This window comes from Sceloporus undulatus, chromosome 2 (genome assembly GCF_019175285.1).
Source record: "Sceloporus undulatus isolate JIND9_A2432 ecotype Alabama chromosome 2, SceUnd_v1.1, whole genome shotgun sequence".
NCBI lineage: Eukaryota > Metazoa > Chordata > Lepidosauria > Squamata > Phrynosomatidae > Sceloporus > Sceloporus undulatus.
This window is the reverse complement of record NC_056523.1, coordinates 187,073,531-187,090,899: the sequence shown is the minus strand read 5'-3', so window position 1 is coordinate 187,090,899 and position 17,369 is coordinate 187,073,531. Positions and strand designations below refer to the sequence as shown.

The 17,369-nt window shown below is 42.4% G+C and overlaps 1 protein-coding gene across 1 annotated transcript in view; it reads right to left on the bottom strand.

Annotated features, from left to right (window-relative positions):
- Positions 1-17,369, bottom strand: part of GRM6 (glutamate metabotropic receptor 6) — a 68,284-nt gene that overhangs the window by 30,751 nt on the left and 20,164 nt on the right. The window contains exon 2 of the mRNA XM_042455194.1: positions 12,632-13,165. Within this exon, the coding sequence (XP_042311128.1) occupies positions 12,632-13,126 (495 nt within the window). The 5' untranslated portion in view covers positions 13,127-13,165. The remainder of the gene's footprint in view (positions 1-12,631; positions 13,166-17,369) is intronic.

The following is a 17,369-nucleotide window of genomic DNA, read 5'->3' as shown; positions in this document are numbered from 1 at the left end:
AAGTGGTGCTAGAATTCTTCTTTATTCATGGGATAAATCGCAGGATAATTGCGATATTGCGCAACATTGTGTGATAATCTTTGCGTTGTTGCACGATATTGAAGGGAGCATCCCACTATGCTCCCTTCTTTTTTGCCAGGGTGATAAAGTCCCATGTGACTTGCCCAAGGTCACCCAGTGTGTTTCATGGCCAAGTTGGGAATCAAACCTTGGTCTCCAAAGACACAGCCCAACTCTCAAATCACTGTGCCAAGCTAGCCTTAGTTTCCCTATAAGGTGGAAATAACTTGAAGGCATACAACAACAACAACAACAAAAACTGATGTGTTTTCATTTGCTTGGATCTCCCACACCTCAGGGCACTATTCTGTCCCTGATGCTGTTTAACATTTACACGAAGCCACTGGGAGAGATCATCTGGAGACATGGGGCACGGTGTTATCAGTACGCTGATGATACCTAAATCTATTTCTCTATGTCTCCGACTGCTGCAGTGACTAAGGATGGCATCTCTTCTCTGGATGTCTGCCTTGAGTCGGTAATGGGCTGGATGAGGGAAAACAAACTCAAGCTCAATCCAGAGAAAACGGAGGTACTCGTGATAGGTTCCCCAAATCCAGGGATGGAATTTTGTCAACCAGTCCTGGACAGGGTCACACTTCCTCTAAAGGATGAAATTCGCAGCTTGGGAGTACTCCTGGATCCATCTCTACAGTTATCATCTCAAGTGGATGCGATGGCCAGGGGTGCCTGGTATCAACTTCGGTTGATACAACAACTGCGCCCCTACCTGGACCAAAAGGACCTTGAAGCAGTGGTACATGCATTGGTAATCTCTTGCTTTGATTTCTGTAATGCGCTCTACATGGGGCTACCTCTGTACCAAGTTCGGAAGCTTCAGCTGGTTCAAAATACAGTGGTGCCTCGGGTTACGAAATTAATTCGTTCCGCGGCTAATTTCGTAACCCGAAAAACCTTCGTAAGCCGAATTGCCATAGGCGCTAATGGGGAAAAAAGCCGCGGCTCTGCCGCGGCTCCATTTAAAACAGCGCCGGAGTTTTTTCGTAACCCGAAAAAACTTTCGTAACCCGAAACAATAAATCCCTATGGGATTTATTCGTATCCCGAAAAATTCGTAACCTGGGTATTTCGTATCCCGAGGTACCACTGTACAGCAGCTAGACTGGTCACTGGAACACCTAGATTGGACCACATAACACCTGTGTTGAAATTTCTACACTGGCTGCTGATTAGCTTCTGGGCGCAGTACAAAGTGTTGGTTATTACTTTTAAAGCCTTACATGGTTCAGGCCTGAGTTACTTGAGGGAACGCCTCTCGCTACACAATCCGCCCTGCACACTCAGAACATCTGAGAAGAATTTATTAGAGTATCCAAAGACCAGGTTAATAACAACTTCCCATAGAGTGTTCACTGCTGCGGCCCCCAGATTGTGGAATAGCTTTCCAGAAGAGATCCATCTCATTACCACATTAGATGTCTTTAAGAAGGCACTTAGGACAGAGCTCTTCCGGGGGCCTATCCACCTGATCTTTTAAAGGAGATCTTAAGAAAAGACTCCACTTCTGATTATGAGTGTATGCATTTTAGATGATAATTTAGCCATTTAATTGAATTAATAGTAATGTCATTATTTTATTGATTGTATTTTTATATGGTATTGTACTTTTATTGATGTAATCCCACCTCGATCTGCAGAGAGAAGCGGGAAATATAAATAAAAATTATTATTGTTGTTGTTGTTGCTGCTGTTGTTGCTGATCAAGTGGTTCCCTTCAGGATGTCCTGCAACTCCCATGAATTTTGGAACCCATCTCTGAACTCTCACAAACAGTGTGGAAGTGGAGTAGAGAAACCATTCTGTTTCCCCTAGACTTCGTGGTGGTTTTCCAAGAGGTCCATATTCCCGATCACCCGCACATTACCAGTGGTTGGGTGCAACTCTGGTTCACTTAATACAGACTAGTTATCCCTCAACACGTTTGACATCCCCTGCTGTGTTCACAGAATTGTGTGTGTGTGTGTGTGTGTGTGTGTGTGTGTGTGTGTAAAATTCAATACTATAAAAACACAACTGCTGAATGCACACCGCTTTGGGTCTTTTCAGAGTGCAGGAGTAAAGCAGATGGTCAAAGAGGGATTCTTAACCCCACACAATAATAGTGAAAAATGTTGCTCAAGCACATTACACTCTAAAATTTTACTGATGAAAACTGGGACTCATGCAAAGTTATAAATAAGTAAAATATATAAACTAGAAGAGGCTGGCGCAGTTTGCTTTTGCCTCAGCTTCTGAGGAAGAGCAAAATTCCTCTCTCTCCTGCTGAGTTAATTGAATTGGAACTACTTTGGCACTTTGAAGTCAGTTTGCAGCAATTGAGGTAAGCCTAGGAAAAAGGGGGAAAGTGAGAGGAGGAGAGAGAAACTGGGGCATTTTTAATAGCAGATGAAAAAGTGGGTTGACAGAACATGAATTGAGTCTGTCCTTGCCAAACTGGGACAGTTGGAGGACATGTTGTTGTTGTTGTGTGCCTTCAAGTCATTTCTGACTTACAGTGACCCTATAGCAAATCTATCATGGGTTTTTCTGGGCAGAATTTGTTTGGGGGGGGGAGTTGTCCTTGCCTTTCTCAGAGGCTGAGAGAGTGTGACTTGCCAAAGTCACCCAGTGGATTTCCATGGCCAAGCAAGGATTTAAATCCTAGTCTCCCAGTGTCTTAGTCCAACACTCAAACCGCTAAAAAACCATGTTAGCTCCCTCCACTTAAATAGTGGGGGGGAAAGTGATCAAACATGCTCTTTTAACATGCATACTGTTTGCAACAGAGGCTGAGGAACAATTAAATTTCATTTCTGCTATTTGTTAAAACGTTTTACTATCCCTATACACAGGGCCGGCTCTTGGTATTTTGCCACCCTAGGCGAGAAATATTTTGGCACCCCTGTCGCCCCTCATAATTATTTTCACCCCTTGATCTCCAGTGTTTCGTTTGTTAAAGCAAAACATGACATAAAACTTAGGTTCCAATCTGTCGTCACAGTATTGAGAATTAGTCAAAAAGCCAATTAGGTCTTTACAGGTTAAAGACTGTTGTGACATTTGGAATGGAGACTAATGCACACATATCCCTTTTGCAAGCTGGAAGCATCATTCATTCTAATGATGTGGAAAAATCTGGATCTCATCCCCAGGAATTTGTGAGGTAGTGGTGGTCCATCTATGACCCCTAAAAACGAAAAATCTTCACCCGGGGCAGAAAAGGGTGTCAAAAGAAAGAGAAGAAAACCAGTAGGGTCACCAGGTGAGAGGACCAGGGCTGCTGCCACACTGCAGAATTAATGCAGTTTGACACCACTTTAGCTGCCCTTGGCTTCCATGGTGACCGGCTGTCCTAACTGCAAAGGAGGACAAGGCACCGCAAAATGTAGGACTTTCAAGTAAAATGGAGGACATGACCAAGTAAAAGCAGAAACCTCTCATATAAATATAAATTCATGCTTCTTAGTGATGCTCAAAAGGGAGGACATTTTTGGAATTCCTCCTGGACAGAAGACTGAAATGTAAGATATATCCCGGAAAAAGAGGACATCTGGTCATCCTGCGGGTTCCATGCTATGGAGCCCTGGGATTTGTAGTTTGTCGTGGCTCCACTGCTCTCTGACTGAGAAGGCGAATTCTCCTCCAAAAATCCAAACCCCAGGATTCCATAGCATGGAGTCAGGGCAGTTAAAGTGGTATCAAATTGCATTATTTCTGCAGTGTAGATGCAGCCTATGAAACAAGGATGGGAATGGCTCCCGAGCAAGAAAGAAAAGACAAATAGTAGGCACACTATTTACAACACTTTAAAAATAAACTATAATAATAATAATAATAACAACAACACCAAGAGTGGGCAAGCCACACTCTCTCAGCCTCAGAGGAAGACCATGGCAAAGCTTCCCTGAACTCATATTGCCAGGAAAACCCCCTGGTAGGTTTGCCTCAGGGCAGGACAGACCTCCTGCTCTTCCAGGACATGTCCTCCATTCAAACCTTCTGTCCAGGAGGTATTCTAAAACATCCTCCATTTTGAGCATGACTAAGAAGCATGCATTTACATTTCTAGGAGTGTTTGGAGCTTTTCTTGAGTCCTGTCCTCCCTTTTTCTTGAATATCTTCCATTTTGTGGTGCCTTCCTTTGCGGTGAAGACACTTGGGAAAAAGACCAAGCTTTTCAAGTGTATTGTTGGAGCCAGTGTGGACTAGTTGTTGGAGCACTGGACTATGACTCTGGGTTCAAATCCCAGCTCAGCCATGGAAACCCACAGGGTGACTTTGGGGGAGTCACACTCTCTCAGCCTCAGAGGAAGGCCATGGCAAGCCTTCCCTGAACAAGTCTCTCTCTTGGCAAGAGAGAGAGGGAGAGAGGAAGGAAGGAAGGAAGAGAAGAAGGAGGGAGGGAAGAAAGGAAGAAAGGAAGAGGAAAGAAAGGGGAAATGTAGGAAAGAAGAGAGGGAGGGAGGGACAGGAGGAAAGAAAGAGGGAGGGAAGGGAGGGAGGAAGGAAGGAAGGGAGAAGGAAGGGGGAAGATAGAAAAGAAGGAAGGCAAGAAGGAATGGGGGGAGGGAGGGAGGGACAGGAGGAAAGAAAGAGTGAGGGAAGGAAAGAAGGAAAAGGAGAGGAGGAAGGAAAGAAGGGAGAAGGAAAGAAAATAGAGGGAAGGAAGGAAGGAAGGAAGGAGAAGGGAGGCGCTCTGGACTCCACAACAAACTCCAACTCCCAGAATTCCATAGCCTTGAGCCAGAAAGAGTTAAAGCAGTGCCAAACCAGGTTAATTCTCCAGTGTGGATGCAGCCCAGGAGTTGCAGAGCGCAGCAAACTTCTTCCCCCCTTTCAGCCTCAGCAAGCAGCTCTCTCTTCCTGCCACTCAGAGGCTTGCAGTGCCGCTGGCTGCTCTGTTTGCCTGATTCTATGATCCTCAGGCTAAATCCACTCTTTCTCTTTCTCTCTCTCTCTCTGGCGCCCCCTGCAGTTTGGCACCCTAGGCAGCTGCCTAGTTCGCCTATATGGACGAGCCGGCCCTGCCTATACATTTGTTTCTGTGTTCATGAAGACACGGGGCCAAACCAAAACTGACATTATTTGTTCCTATTGAAATGAAAATAGTAGCCCTGGGTGGGACAGGAACACAAACAGTGGCGTGTGTATGATCCATTCTCTCTTCCCCTCCACTGCACTCTTTATGTGGCTGGTGTGGGGCAGATGACTACTGAAATTTGATTAAAAGGAAGTCTGTGAATCTGATTCAGGTAATGACTTTGAACCCATTATTTAAAAGTCACAAAGCAGCTTTCCCCAACATAGTGCCCTCTAGATATGATGAGTTATAGCTCCCATCATCCCCAGCCAGCATGACCCACACAAGTGAAGAGCACCAGGCTGAGAAAAGATGCAATGTAGTATCACATTGTATTAGGGATTAACTAAAATGACATCAAATAATGAACATAACTTTTATGCTCTCCACAGGACTCTTCTAACCGAAAGTTAAAAAGAAGAGGGAAGAGAAAAAGCTAAGTGTGACATTGGAACCCCAAAACCTACCATTTGTAACCGTCTTCATCAGATAGAGGGTATTGGCAGGGACTGGATTAGATATTACTGGATGCAAAAAAGATGGTGCAAAAGCATACTATGGAAACAGAAATATAATAAAATAGTATGTCTAGAACTACATTTTTGGTTCCTTTAAATAACAGTAAGAGGGAATGGGGGGGGGGGTTATAACAACATTTTCTTGTCTTATTTACCCTGACCATCTCCTCACCTGGCTATCCTCACTCAATCCAGCAAAGGAAATAGTGGCCCGTTACAAATGGGCAGGAAAGTATGTGCTCAGCACGTACTGGGGTTAGAAAGGGACGTCTCTTCCAGATGCCCCTAACCCTTGTACAGACTGAGTCCGTACGAAATGGCGGCGGTCGTTCTACATGGCTGCCGCCATCTTGACGTAGCGGACGCACTGCGTCCGCACGTCGCACCCCAGAAATGACGCCACGAGTGCGCGCTTCGGCACTTGCGGCGTCTCTTCCGGGGCGCAGGAAGGAGCGCGATTTTTGCGCTCCTTCTTTGCAGCATCCGGGAACTGCGCCATTTGGCTGCTGCGGTTCCCGGACGCTGCCGCCGACGGCGGCAGCAGACCGCCGCTTTTTGGCAGTCTGTAACCCGCCACAATTTACAGAAGCAATTCTGAAATCTCAAACACTCCAAAAATCCAAAACAGTCCACATTGTTGGCTCAGATAGTGATATTTTTGCTTTCTGATGGCTCAGTATACACAAATTTATTAAAAATATTATATGGGCCCTTGCTATCTGCTGGGATTTGGTTCCAGGACCCCTCATGGATAGCAAAATCCGTGGATGCTCAAGTCTCATTCAATACAATGGCATAATAAAATGGCTTCCTTATATAAAATGGCAAAATCAAGGTTTGCCTTTTGGAATTTATATATTTTTTGAATAAAAAAAAAATCCGTTGATTCAGAGGGGTGACTGTATAAGGGGTAAATGAAACATAAACAAATTTCATTTTTATTTTTATACTTGGGTCCCATCTCCAAGATATTTCATTATGTACAGTATATGAAAATATTCCAGAATCTGAAAAGACCCAAAATACTTCTGGTCCCAAGCAGTTTGGGTAAGAGATACTCAGCCTGTGCAATAATAACTTTTGCCTTCTTGACCACATTCTGATGTTGCGTACCCACACAAGTCCCAGATTTCATTTGTGAAATGTTGAGGGTATGCCATGCTTCTTAACTTTCTGAGCTCTTTTCTTGCTTCCTTTCTGACCTGTACCAACCTGCTTCTGACCACCACAACTGAATCTTCCCTGTCACCTATTTGTCCTTTTTATCAGCCCTGCCATTAACAGCTTTCTCCCCTTGGCAGCTGCTAAGAAGAACCTCTCAACCAATTCTGGCATATGGAGAGAGGAAACAAAATGCCATCTGTCCTATAAATCAGCTGACCCTGGCAACCTCTCAGTCCTACCCCAACCACACTTTCCAGAGCCTCCCAGCTTAAGTAGAACTGAGAGGTCAGATGTGTGTTTATGTGTGAGTGGGAAAGATGGCACAGGATTTTGAAAGAATAATTCATTTTAGTGTCACTGGGAAACTACTATGCTCTCTCAAACCAGTGTAAGGTATTTACTTCAGCTGCTGCAAACTGAGTTTCAAGTGCAAAAGTAGTTTGTACTCAGTGAATTTAGCAGGAGGGAGAGAAGAGGAAGAGATGAACTCTTGCCCTCCCCAAAAGGCTCAGGCAAAAATAAACTGCGGCAGCTGCTCCTAACTTATCTGTTCTTCCTCATCAATATCTTTTGCCATTTTGACCACAGTCTGATATTGCTTGGCCATTTGTGTCCCAGTTTTCATCTGTGAAATGTTGATAACAATAATAAATGTGGAGACGTCAATATGGTAAAACAGTGCTTTTATGAAAGAGAAGACACACAAAGGGACAAAAGCGAATCATTTCTGTCTTATGGCAACCATAAGGCGAACCTATCATAGGAGTTTCTTGGCAGGCTTTGTTCAGAGGGGGGTTTGCCATTGTAATCCTTTCAGGCTGAGAGAGTGTGACTTGCCCAAAATCACCCAGTGGGTTTCCGTGGCTGACTGGGGATTCAAACCCTGGTCTCCAGAGTCATACTCTAACTGTAGCTGCTATTAAAAACAAATTAGGAAAGTTGTCTGGATATTTCGAGAGGGAGTGCCGTGTTAAAAGCCTGTCACTCCAAGGACAGTGTTGTTGAGGGATGAAGAATTGTACAACCTAATGTTTATGGGCAACATTTATCAAAAAGCTTTTGCTGATAAATCTTTATAATGCCATTATACAAGGTCAACAATCTATTTAAAGTGTTTGCTTATTAACTGGCAAGAAATATATTGTACAAGGTTGGTGATGTTAATTGCCATCGTTAACTTCGACAAATGGTGACCCTATGAGTGAGCAACTTCCAAGTCTCTCGGGTTTTGCAAAGCAATCCTTCCTTGACTGAGTCTATCCACCTGTAATATGGTCTTCCTCTTTTCCTACTGCTTTCCAATTTACTGAGCATCATTCACTTTTCTAATGAGTCCTGTCTTTCCATGATATGTCCAAAGTACAACAGTGTTAGTTGACTCATCTATTGTACAAGGTTAAAACATTAAAAAAAAACGGACCTATATCAAACTGTTAGTCCCAACTTGTGTAAAGGCACTGAATCAACTGATCAGTGTTAAGCCAATATTTATATTTATAGAAATCCCAGTAATTCAATGAGTCTGTGTACCCTAACAAGTGCGTGTATAGGCCAGAATTGTGTTGGTATGCTATGTTGGTAGAAGAAAAAAGGCATGAAGGAAATAAGACACTGGAGAAACAAGATGCTTGGAGCCAGGAGATTTTGTCTGTCTTTCCTTGCTAGCACTGCATGAGCCCTGAAAAACTGCAGTGCTACCAAAGTGTGCCAATAGGATTCCAGCCACAGGGGTCAAGAAAATTTTATATCCTAGGGTTTAAGTAGTGCATTTTGAGTTGTTTCCTCCAAGATAAGATTCAGAAATAATCTTATCCGGTCTGAAAGAGACCTGCTTCTGTCATATCTTATAATCTCATAGGAATTTCTGAGGAATTAAAAGTATGAACCCAATTCTATGGAACAGTTGATATTTTTTTCCAAAGACATAGCTGTGTCAATATCTTGTGGTATAAAACGGAGGAAAGGAGGGGAAGACAGAAAAGGGAGAGGAAATGGGGGACTGTAACAGCACCTGTAAGACTGGTTTTTATTTTAGCATGAGCTTTGTGGATACAAGTCCACTTCTTCAGATGCAGCACAGATTGATATTAACACCTCAGGTTATAAGGCATATTTTATACAGTTGTGTGAGTGGGACAGAATGTAATAGGATCCAGAAAGATGCAAATCATGTCCCCTTGCTATACATATTTAAAGGGCTGGCAAAGCAATGCAAGTCTTTCAGATCTTTACAGTGTAAAAGCAATAAATCTGCTTACTCAAAGTCCATTACCTTCGGATCAAAACGTTAACTGAGAAGATTCCTTTTGTTATATGTGCAGTAGTGAGGGCTCTTGCATTAACTTAGCAATATGGTCAAAAGTGTATAAATATGCTCTGGGCAGATGAACATCAGCACTATCTTGAAGCTCATCAGTGTGTAAATTCACCCAGGGTGATTTATTCCAGTTGTTTCCAGACTGTGCCATGGGTCTGTCTTATATGAAAGTTGAATATATTGCCCTGGCATGTAGTAGGGATCTCTCTGTCACTAGGCAGCTATTTATCAGGGTGCATGCATGCACACACACAAACACACACACACACACACACACACACACCCCTATAAAAATGTACACTTCTTTATGTGTGTACCTAACTACTTTATGGTTGTAACCAATTACATAGTATTGTAGGGAAAAGTAAACCCACCATTCCATGGGCCCATATGTTTCCCACCACTGCATTAGACTGCTACAAGCAGAATCCTAAATATGTTAGTATGGTCAACTGACTTTCGTAGATGATATTCCCAAGCAAGTGTATACATAGCCATGAGATACTCCGAAGTAAGTGTGTACATAGCCATAGCTTCCTTGATTGAGTCAATTTTCCAATCAGTCATGACGTCTCATGATATTGTTGCTGTTTGTCTTCTGGTCATTTCCAACTTATGGCAACCCTAAGGTGAGCCTATCATGGGGTTTTCTTGGCGAGATTTCTTCAGAGGGGTGTTGTCTTTGCTTTCCTCTGAGACTGAGAGAATGGGGGTTTCCATGACTGAGCAGGGATTTGAACCTTGGTCTCCAGAGTTACAGACCAACACTGAAACTCCTATACCACACTGGCTCATGATATAGGGTTACCATAAAGTGAAGTTGACTTCGGGGCAAATAACAACTGCAAGGTGTATACAGGACAGCAGTCTTAATGTTGTAAAGGTTCATTAGCCAGTTTTTGATCAAGTTCCCCACATATTTGTCAAATTTGTTTTGCAATGTTTTTGGTTTTGTCTTCTATAGTAATGGGAAAAGTTGAATATAATTTGGAAGAGAGGTGAGACAAGTATATCACCCCAAGTTTGCTGTCCTATTTTCAGACTACATAGCAAGGTGGCCTCTCTTCTTGGATTTATTTTTCCCAGTAATTCCTTACTGATTATTGCCAGCAATCATTCTTTTTCACAGCTGGCAGGTACCATTTTCTCTATTTATTATTTTTTCTTAAAAGTCACAAGTTGCCTGAAAAAGGGCAGTCCTCTTATTCTGAGTTGGCTTCACGCTGATACCGTGATGCCAATCATCTTTGGTTTCTAGGGGGAAGTAAATGGTGCCTAGTGTGTGGCAGGAGAGATTGCAATCAGCACCACTACCAGGACCATAAAAAGGGGGATGTGGGCAAGAAAGTGTCTAGAGGGAGGCCTTTTGTAATCTTTTCTACATATAATTTGTTGTTACTTGCTGTCAAGTCAACTTTGACATATGGCAATTCTTTGAATGGGAGAATGACCAGCTGCCCTGCTCAGGTCTTGAAAACTCAAAGCCATGGTTTCTTCACTTTCTTCACTTTCACTCCACCTGCAGGGTGATCTCTTTCTTTTCCTGCTACCTCCCACTTTACGGTACATTATCATTTTCTCCAGTGAGTCACATTGTCTCACGCCCAAAGTATAACAGCCTGAGTTTGGTCAGTTTGCCTTCTAGGAGACTTCAGCCCTCATTTAATCTAGGATCCATTCATTTGTCTTTTTAGAAGTTCACGGTATCTGTAGAACTCTCCTCCAGGACTACATTTCAAATGAGTTAATTTTCTTCCTGTCAGTTTTCTTCACTGTTCAGCTTTCAAATCCATACACAGAAATCAGAAATCTGATGGCATGGATAATTCTGATTTTGATATCTACTGACATATCTTTACACTTGACGATCTTATCTATTTCCTTCATAGCTGAATCCACATTGCAGAAATAATCCAGGTTGGCATCACTTAACTGCTATGGCTCACTGCTATGGAATCCTGCAAATCGTAGTTTTATGAGACATTTAGCCTTCTCTGTCAGAGACTTCTGGTGCTGTGAAAAACTATAATTCCCAGAATCCACTGCACTGAGCCATGGCAGTTAAAGTGATGTCAGCCTGCATTATGTCTGCAGTGTGAATGTAGCCCTAGTCTTCTGTTTCTTGACTAGAATCTTCATTTTGGCTAATGACTGAGCCTAGGTTTCCAAACTCTATTTTGATATCTTCATTAATCACTTTTTAAATCATCTGTGGTAATGATTTAATTATATGATATAATTCAGTTGATGACCAGAGGTGTTAGTAGTCTCTCATTCATAGGGGATCTTGATGGTCTCACGTTCATAGGGTTGCTATAAATGGAAGTTGACTTGACGGCAAATAACATTAATAAATTATTACATGTGGTCACATATAGTACAGTCTATTTTGAGCAAATAAAAGTTAGCCTAAGAACATTAGGCTCTATACAAGTGGAGATACACTAAAATTAGCAGATTATCTATGTATGTCTGATCTCTCTAGCATAACTGCCAGTTCACTCAGTGGTCCAAAACACACTGCAGAAATAATTCAGTTTGAGACCACTTTAACAGACCTGGCTCAGTGCTAGGGAATCCTGCAAACTGTAGTTTATTTTGGCACCATTGCTCTCTGACAGAGGCTGAATGTCTCACAAAACTAGAGATCCCAGTATTCTCTAGCACTGAACCACTCACATACATGTTCAAATGCCTCTCTTACTAGTACGCCATTGACTGTAATGGTATCTGAAAGTAAGTACCACTGACAACAAAATAACTAACTTCTGAATACATGCACAGAGAAAATACAGTCTTGCAGTTGACTGTCATTTTGATAATGTTGATGTGAGCCTTAGCTTAGTTTGAGTTTAGTTTAGTTATACTGGCATAAAATGAAACTAAACCAAAGCGGATATACCCCTGAACTGTTGAAATGTTTATATATAGTCAATAACACTTAGTAGTTAAGCCAGCGTCTAGAGAGTTTTCAAACATTGGTGCAATAAAACCACAACTATTTCAGCCAATCACTACAGAATTTACAAATGTTCTAGCCAATGATAATATCTACTCTCCCCCCTTTTGCAGGTTTATTAGTAAAACCAGAGCTTCTGGGAGTTATTTTTGGACTATAACTCTCTGAAACCCCCATGGCCATACTGGCTGGGGGATTCTGGGGTTCTGGTCCAAAGAAAGGTTCTGGGCAAAATTTCTCTTGCTTTGGCCTACCAAACTATGAACTGTATACATTTGAGATCTGGTTCTTTTCTATGCCACAACACTTAGGTTTCCTAACAAGTTGATCAAAGCCAGTGTTTGCTTTAGGAATCAAAATTTAAATAAATGCAGGCAGCATTTCAGGAATCCTCTTCCCCTTTGAGCCAGTGGTCTCATGGTTTCCCCTTGAGAACAGGCCCAGGTTCAACATCATCATCACCCCCAGCAACCCCACTGCTCTTCAGACCTCTTTCTTAGGGCTCTTTCTGAAAGGCCTGTCTCTCTACTTACAGCAAAGAGACGAAGCACGTTGGCCACCATGATGGAGACAGAACTGGCAGAGGCCCCAATGACAGCCACCACTCTCTCCGGCTTGGTGATGATGGGGGGTTCGCCATTGGAGCAGCGCACATCAGATGTGTCCTTCTGGATCAGGGCCTGGACAAAAGTCAAAGATTGCTCCAAGGCATAGGTGTCACGAGAGCAGGTGTCCAGGATGCGGGCCCCCAGAGTGATGTTGGGGAGCACGTCAGGGTCACTGTTAATCTGATCCAGAGCATAAAGCATGGCCTCCATTCGGTGGATCCCCTTCTCCTTCTTCACTTCCCCACATGGCACACCAGCTGGGCCCCGGGCATGAACAGGGAAGAGCCCTCCTAGCGTTATGTCCCCTTCTATCTTGATTGAGTGTGGCTGGGTGGGTGACTGGCCAAACACCCAACCTGGGCTGGATCCCAAAGCCCACAGCGCCCATAGCCAAAGTAGTGGGAAGGCAGCAGGGTCCATTGCACGTGGTCTTGTTGGGGATTCCAGGATGCTTATGGCCTGGAATAAGAAGGAGGCAAGATTAGAAAAGGAGAAGGGAAGAATCACAAGTCAGCAGCAGACTACAGGAATGGGTCACACAAAAGGTACTGACCTTCCCTGACTGTCTACAGATTCCCCACCCCTGGAATGCTTGTTGTTGGTGCTATGCACTTTCAGGTTGGAAACTAGAAGGTGAACTATCATGGATTTTTCTGGGGGCAAGATTTGTTCAGAGGGGGATTTGTCATTGCCTTCCTCTGAGATTGAGAGTGTGTAACTTGCTCAAGGTCACCTGGTGGATTTCCATGATGCAGCAAGGATTCAAATCCTGGTCTAACAGAATCATAGTCTAATGCTCAAACCACTATACCACACAGACAACTGAAGTGATCCTCAGCCCTGGGGCAGTTGCCCACTCTTGCTCTAATGAAAAGTTGGGCCCTAGTGTGAGATCTGTGTTGACTCATTCACTCATGCAAACCATCATTTACAAAACTTAGAAATGTTCCTTTTGCAGACTAACTTCTCCCAGTTCCCTATGGGTCACTAGAGGAGGAAGCTATTGAAGTAATTGGTCATTTTCTAACATACTCAGGGCTTACTCCATTGGAGGCTTAATAGATAGTGCTTGAGGTGGAAAAAGCAATGTTTGTGTCTGTGACTTGTATAATCAGTCCCCTTCCAAATTAATTCAACCCAGCAGCTGTGTCCACAGAGACAAGAAAAACAGAGTCACACATCAGTGGGACTTCTGCCCTTTAGGCTGGTCACCAGCTGAATTCAGCCATGTACAAAGCAACCATTATCAAGGGGGAAATAAGAACAGCATCCCCACTGCCTCCTTTCATCTGTTTAGCACTGCTGTCCACATATTTCTTTCTTTTATATACCCGTACTTTTTTACCCTCGCCTCATTTAAAAAACAAAAAAAAACCTAGGAGATTATCAGTAGTATCAGGTAAAACAAAAGAGCAAATAAACTCCAAGGACAAACAACACCTAGACATTTTTAAAAGTCCATCATGAAAACCACAAGTAGAAAATCTAACAGTGCAATCGATAAAAGACCTTGAGACCCAGGACTGGGTGGGATATAAAATCACCATCATTAACATTACCATCACCACCAAGAAGAAGAACAAAAATGAATTTACCATAACCCTTGGGCAAAACTGTATATAACTATGTATAACTCTAGAAACTTTAGTCATAAAATTGATTCACGAAATCTAGTTGACTTATCCATGGGTCAATGTAAATACTGTACTATTACTCATATGTGTGTGTGTACCTATCTATACATATATGTATATGTAACTATTCCCTGGTGAATGAAAAAAATGTAATCTGCCCTGGAAGCACTGACCCTCTTCTACACTCTCATCCATCCAGGCTTTACTATAAGAGCAAATAGTTATGCCTGTAGGTTTTTTTGGTATTGCTTTCCTTTGCTTTATCCTTTAAATCCTTCATTACATGCCCCTAAATTTTACCCTCGATTTATCCAAGGTTCATATCAAAATCTATAATTTTGGCCCCAAAACATGCCCTCAACTTATACATGATGTTGACTTATAGTCGAATATATATGGTACTCACTCCCCTCCACTCTTTCATCCTTCCAGCTTTTAGGGTGAGTGCAAACAGTTTCACCAGCTGGAATTTTGTAAGCTCTTTGGCATCATTTCCTTTGCTTCATCCTGTAGATCCTTTGTTACATGCCCTTAGGTTTTACTCTTGGCATATCCACGGATCATATCAAAATCTATAATTTTGGCTCCAAAACTTGTCCTCGACTTATACATGAGGTCAACTTATAGTCAAGTATATACAGTAACCATTTTTAAACACAGAACCTCCAAACTTGTAAGAAAAGAAGTCAAGTGAAGGGGATTATATTGAGAAGTCTTGACTCCTGGTCACCACCCCCCAGTATTTAGGACTGTGTAGGATTCTAGATTTTCCTTATTTTTGTTGGAAGCGTGAGCTCCCTGTTCAACAGGACGAAGTCTGATGTTTACCACAGGTATGACTCTATAAGCGGTGGTTAAGTGGGGTGTGTGTAAGTCAAGATACAAGACTAAAATGCATTATGTGTGCATATGTGCACATGTACAGACATGCACACAGAGACATGGCTCAAAGGAGCTGGTTGATTGGAAAGAAGAGTAGTTCCATTGGGAGATGTATTTGAACTGCTGATGGGTTGGCAGATAGATGCTTTGTGATATCTTAACAAAGTGCTCATGAACTTTATCAGATGCATGAAGTGCTCTTCTGACTACACGGATACATAGGAAGTGTAGAGAATAACAACTGTCTTATCACTGCACATGAATTGCTGTTAGTAATCCAAGGGCCCAAATAGACAGGCCAAAATAAAGCTGCTTCGGGTCATTTTGGAGGTATGCTGTTTAAATGACACATGCATTTTAAGATGCTACAAGCTGCACCAAAGCTGCACTTTAGTCCTTAGGACTGGAGCATGGCAGTGCAGCTTCTGGCCTCTTAGGACACATGCATCATTTAAACAGCATACCTCCAAAGTGACCTAAAGCAGCTTTATTTTGGCCTGTCTGTTCGGGCCCAAAGTGTCATTTTCTAGACTTTTTGCATGAAATTTTCCTTTGGCCTCACAGTTTAGCATTCTTGCCTCCACTCCCCCTCTGTTAGTTGTGTGTACATATACACCCATATGCAACAGGACAATATACTGTACTGGACATAATGTTTGGACAAACAAAATTATGGGCTTTATTGCTTTTGCCAGGGATTGGAAAGTTACTTTTTAAAATGTAATTAGCTACAGCTGCAAGCCCAATTAAATTGGTTAATTATGGAGTTGCCTTATTTTAAAACCACTCTTTGGTTCATAATATTCAAAGGTATCTACAATAATTCTTCTTTTAAGCAATTAGCCTGTAGTACAAAACACACCAAAGTAGTGATAGCCACATACCTTTAAAGCTACAAAGGTAGTCTTTAAAAAACAAATTATAACTATATTCCAAAAAGAATGATGTTAGCCCTTTGTGTTACTGCAAAGGAAATTACACAAAACTATTAATTACAAGTAAGCTATTATTTGTAAGTAGTTGCATCTACAGTTATTTTTCTGCAATAGCTAATCTAGTTACCCTTGTGCAGATTAAAAACCCTTCCTTGGCCAGGGTTGCCTCCACCTTGAGGCAAAATAAGGCAGAGGTTTTCCAACCAGATGTGGCTCATGGAGCAGAAGCTGTCAGAAAGTCTCCTGCACAGAATTCATTGTAATCAACAGGAATTGCACAATCTAGTCTAATATTAAGTGCAGAACCTTTCTGTAGATCAAGGAACGAGGAAAATCATAATGCACTTAACAGCTATAGAAACTGTCTCATGAGGAAATAAATACATTTTCATTTATACCCTACTTTTTCCCTAATTCAGAACTCAAAGTGGCTTACAATAAATTAAAAATATATATATATTATTAAATATCCATAGGATACAAAAATTAAAATGAAATTAAACAAGCAAAAAAATTAAAACCAGATTAAAACATATATCATTAAATACAAGCCAGCACAACTCTCAGCAAGATACAGCACATTATTTTGGCAGGACTGGCCTTTCTTCCTCTTGGCAATAACTCTTCTCCGGATGCTGTGTTGTTTGCCTTCAAGTCATTTCTGAATCAGGGCAACCCTAAGGCGAATCTATCAGAGGGTTGTCTTGGCAAGTTTCTTCAGAGGGGATTTGACATTGCCATCCTCTGAGGCTGAGAGAATGTGACTTGCCCAAAGTCAGCCAGTGGGTTTTCATGGCCCATGTAGGGATTCGAACCCTGCTCTATCCACACACAGACCTTTTCCTCAATGAAGTGAAGACCTCTAGATCAGGGGCATCATCCCTCTGCCACAAGTGCTCCAGCTAATGTGTGCATATGCATATTTTTTTCTGAATAAACGTCATGGTTAAAGAGAGAAGAGGCTGGGGGAAGATGAGAATGCCGCAAGCGAAATCTGTAAGGAACTGTATTCTGAAAGCTTTTCCTAGTACTTGACCCAAAACACACAAGGCCACTCACTCAGCAGCTCCAGCTCCGAAGCATCCAGGCCTGAAGGAAGAGCGCAGCCACTTCCATCCCAGTGGGAGGCAGAGAGATACAGCTACAGGATAGCAATGGGAAATAAGAGCACGGAGAAGGACTCTGCAGATTCTCACAATCCCAAGCATGTCT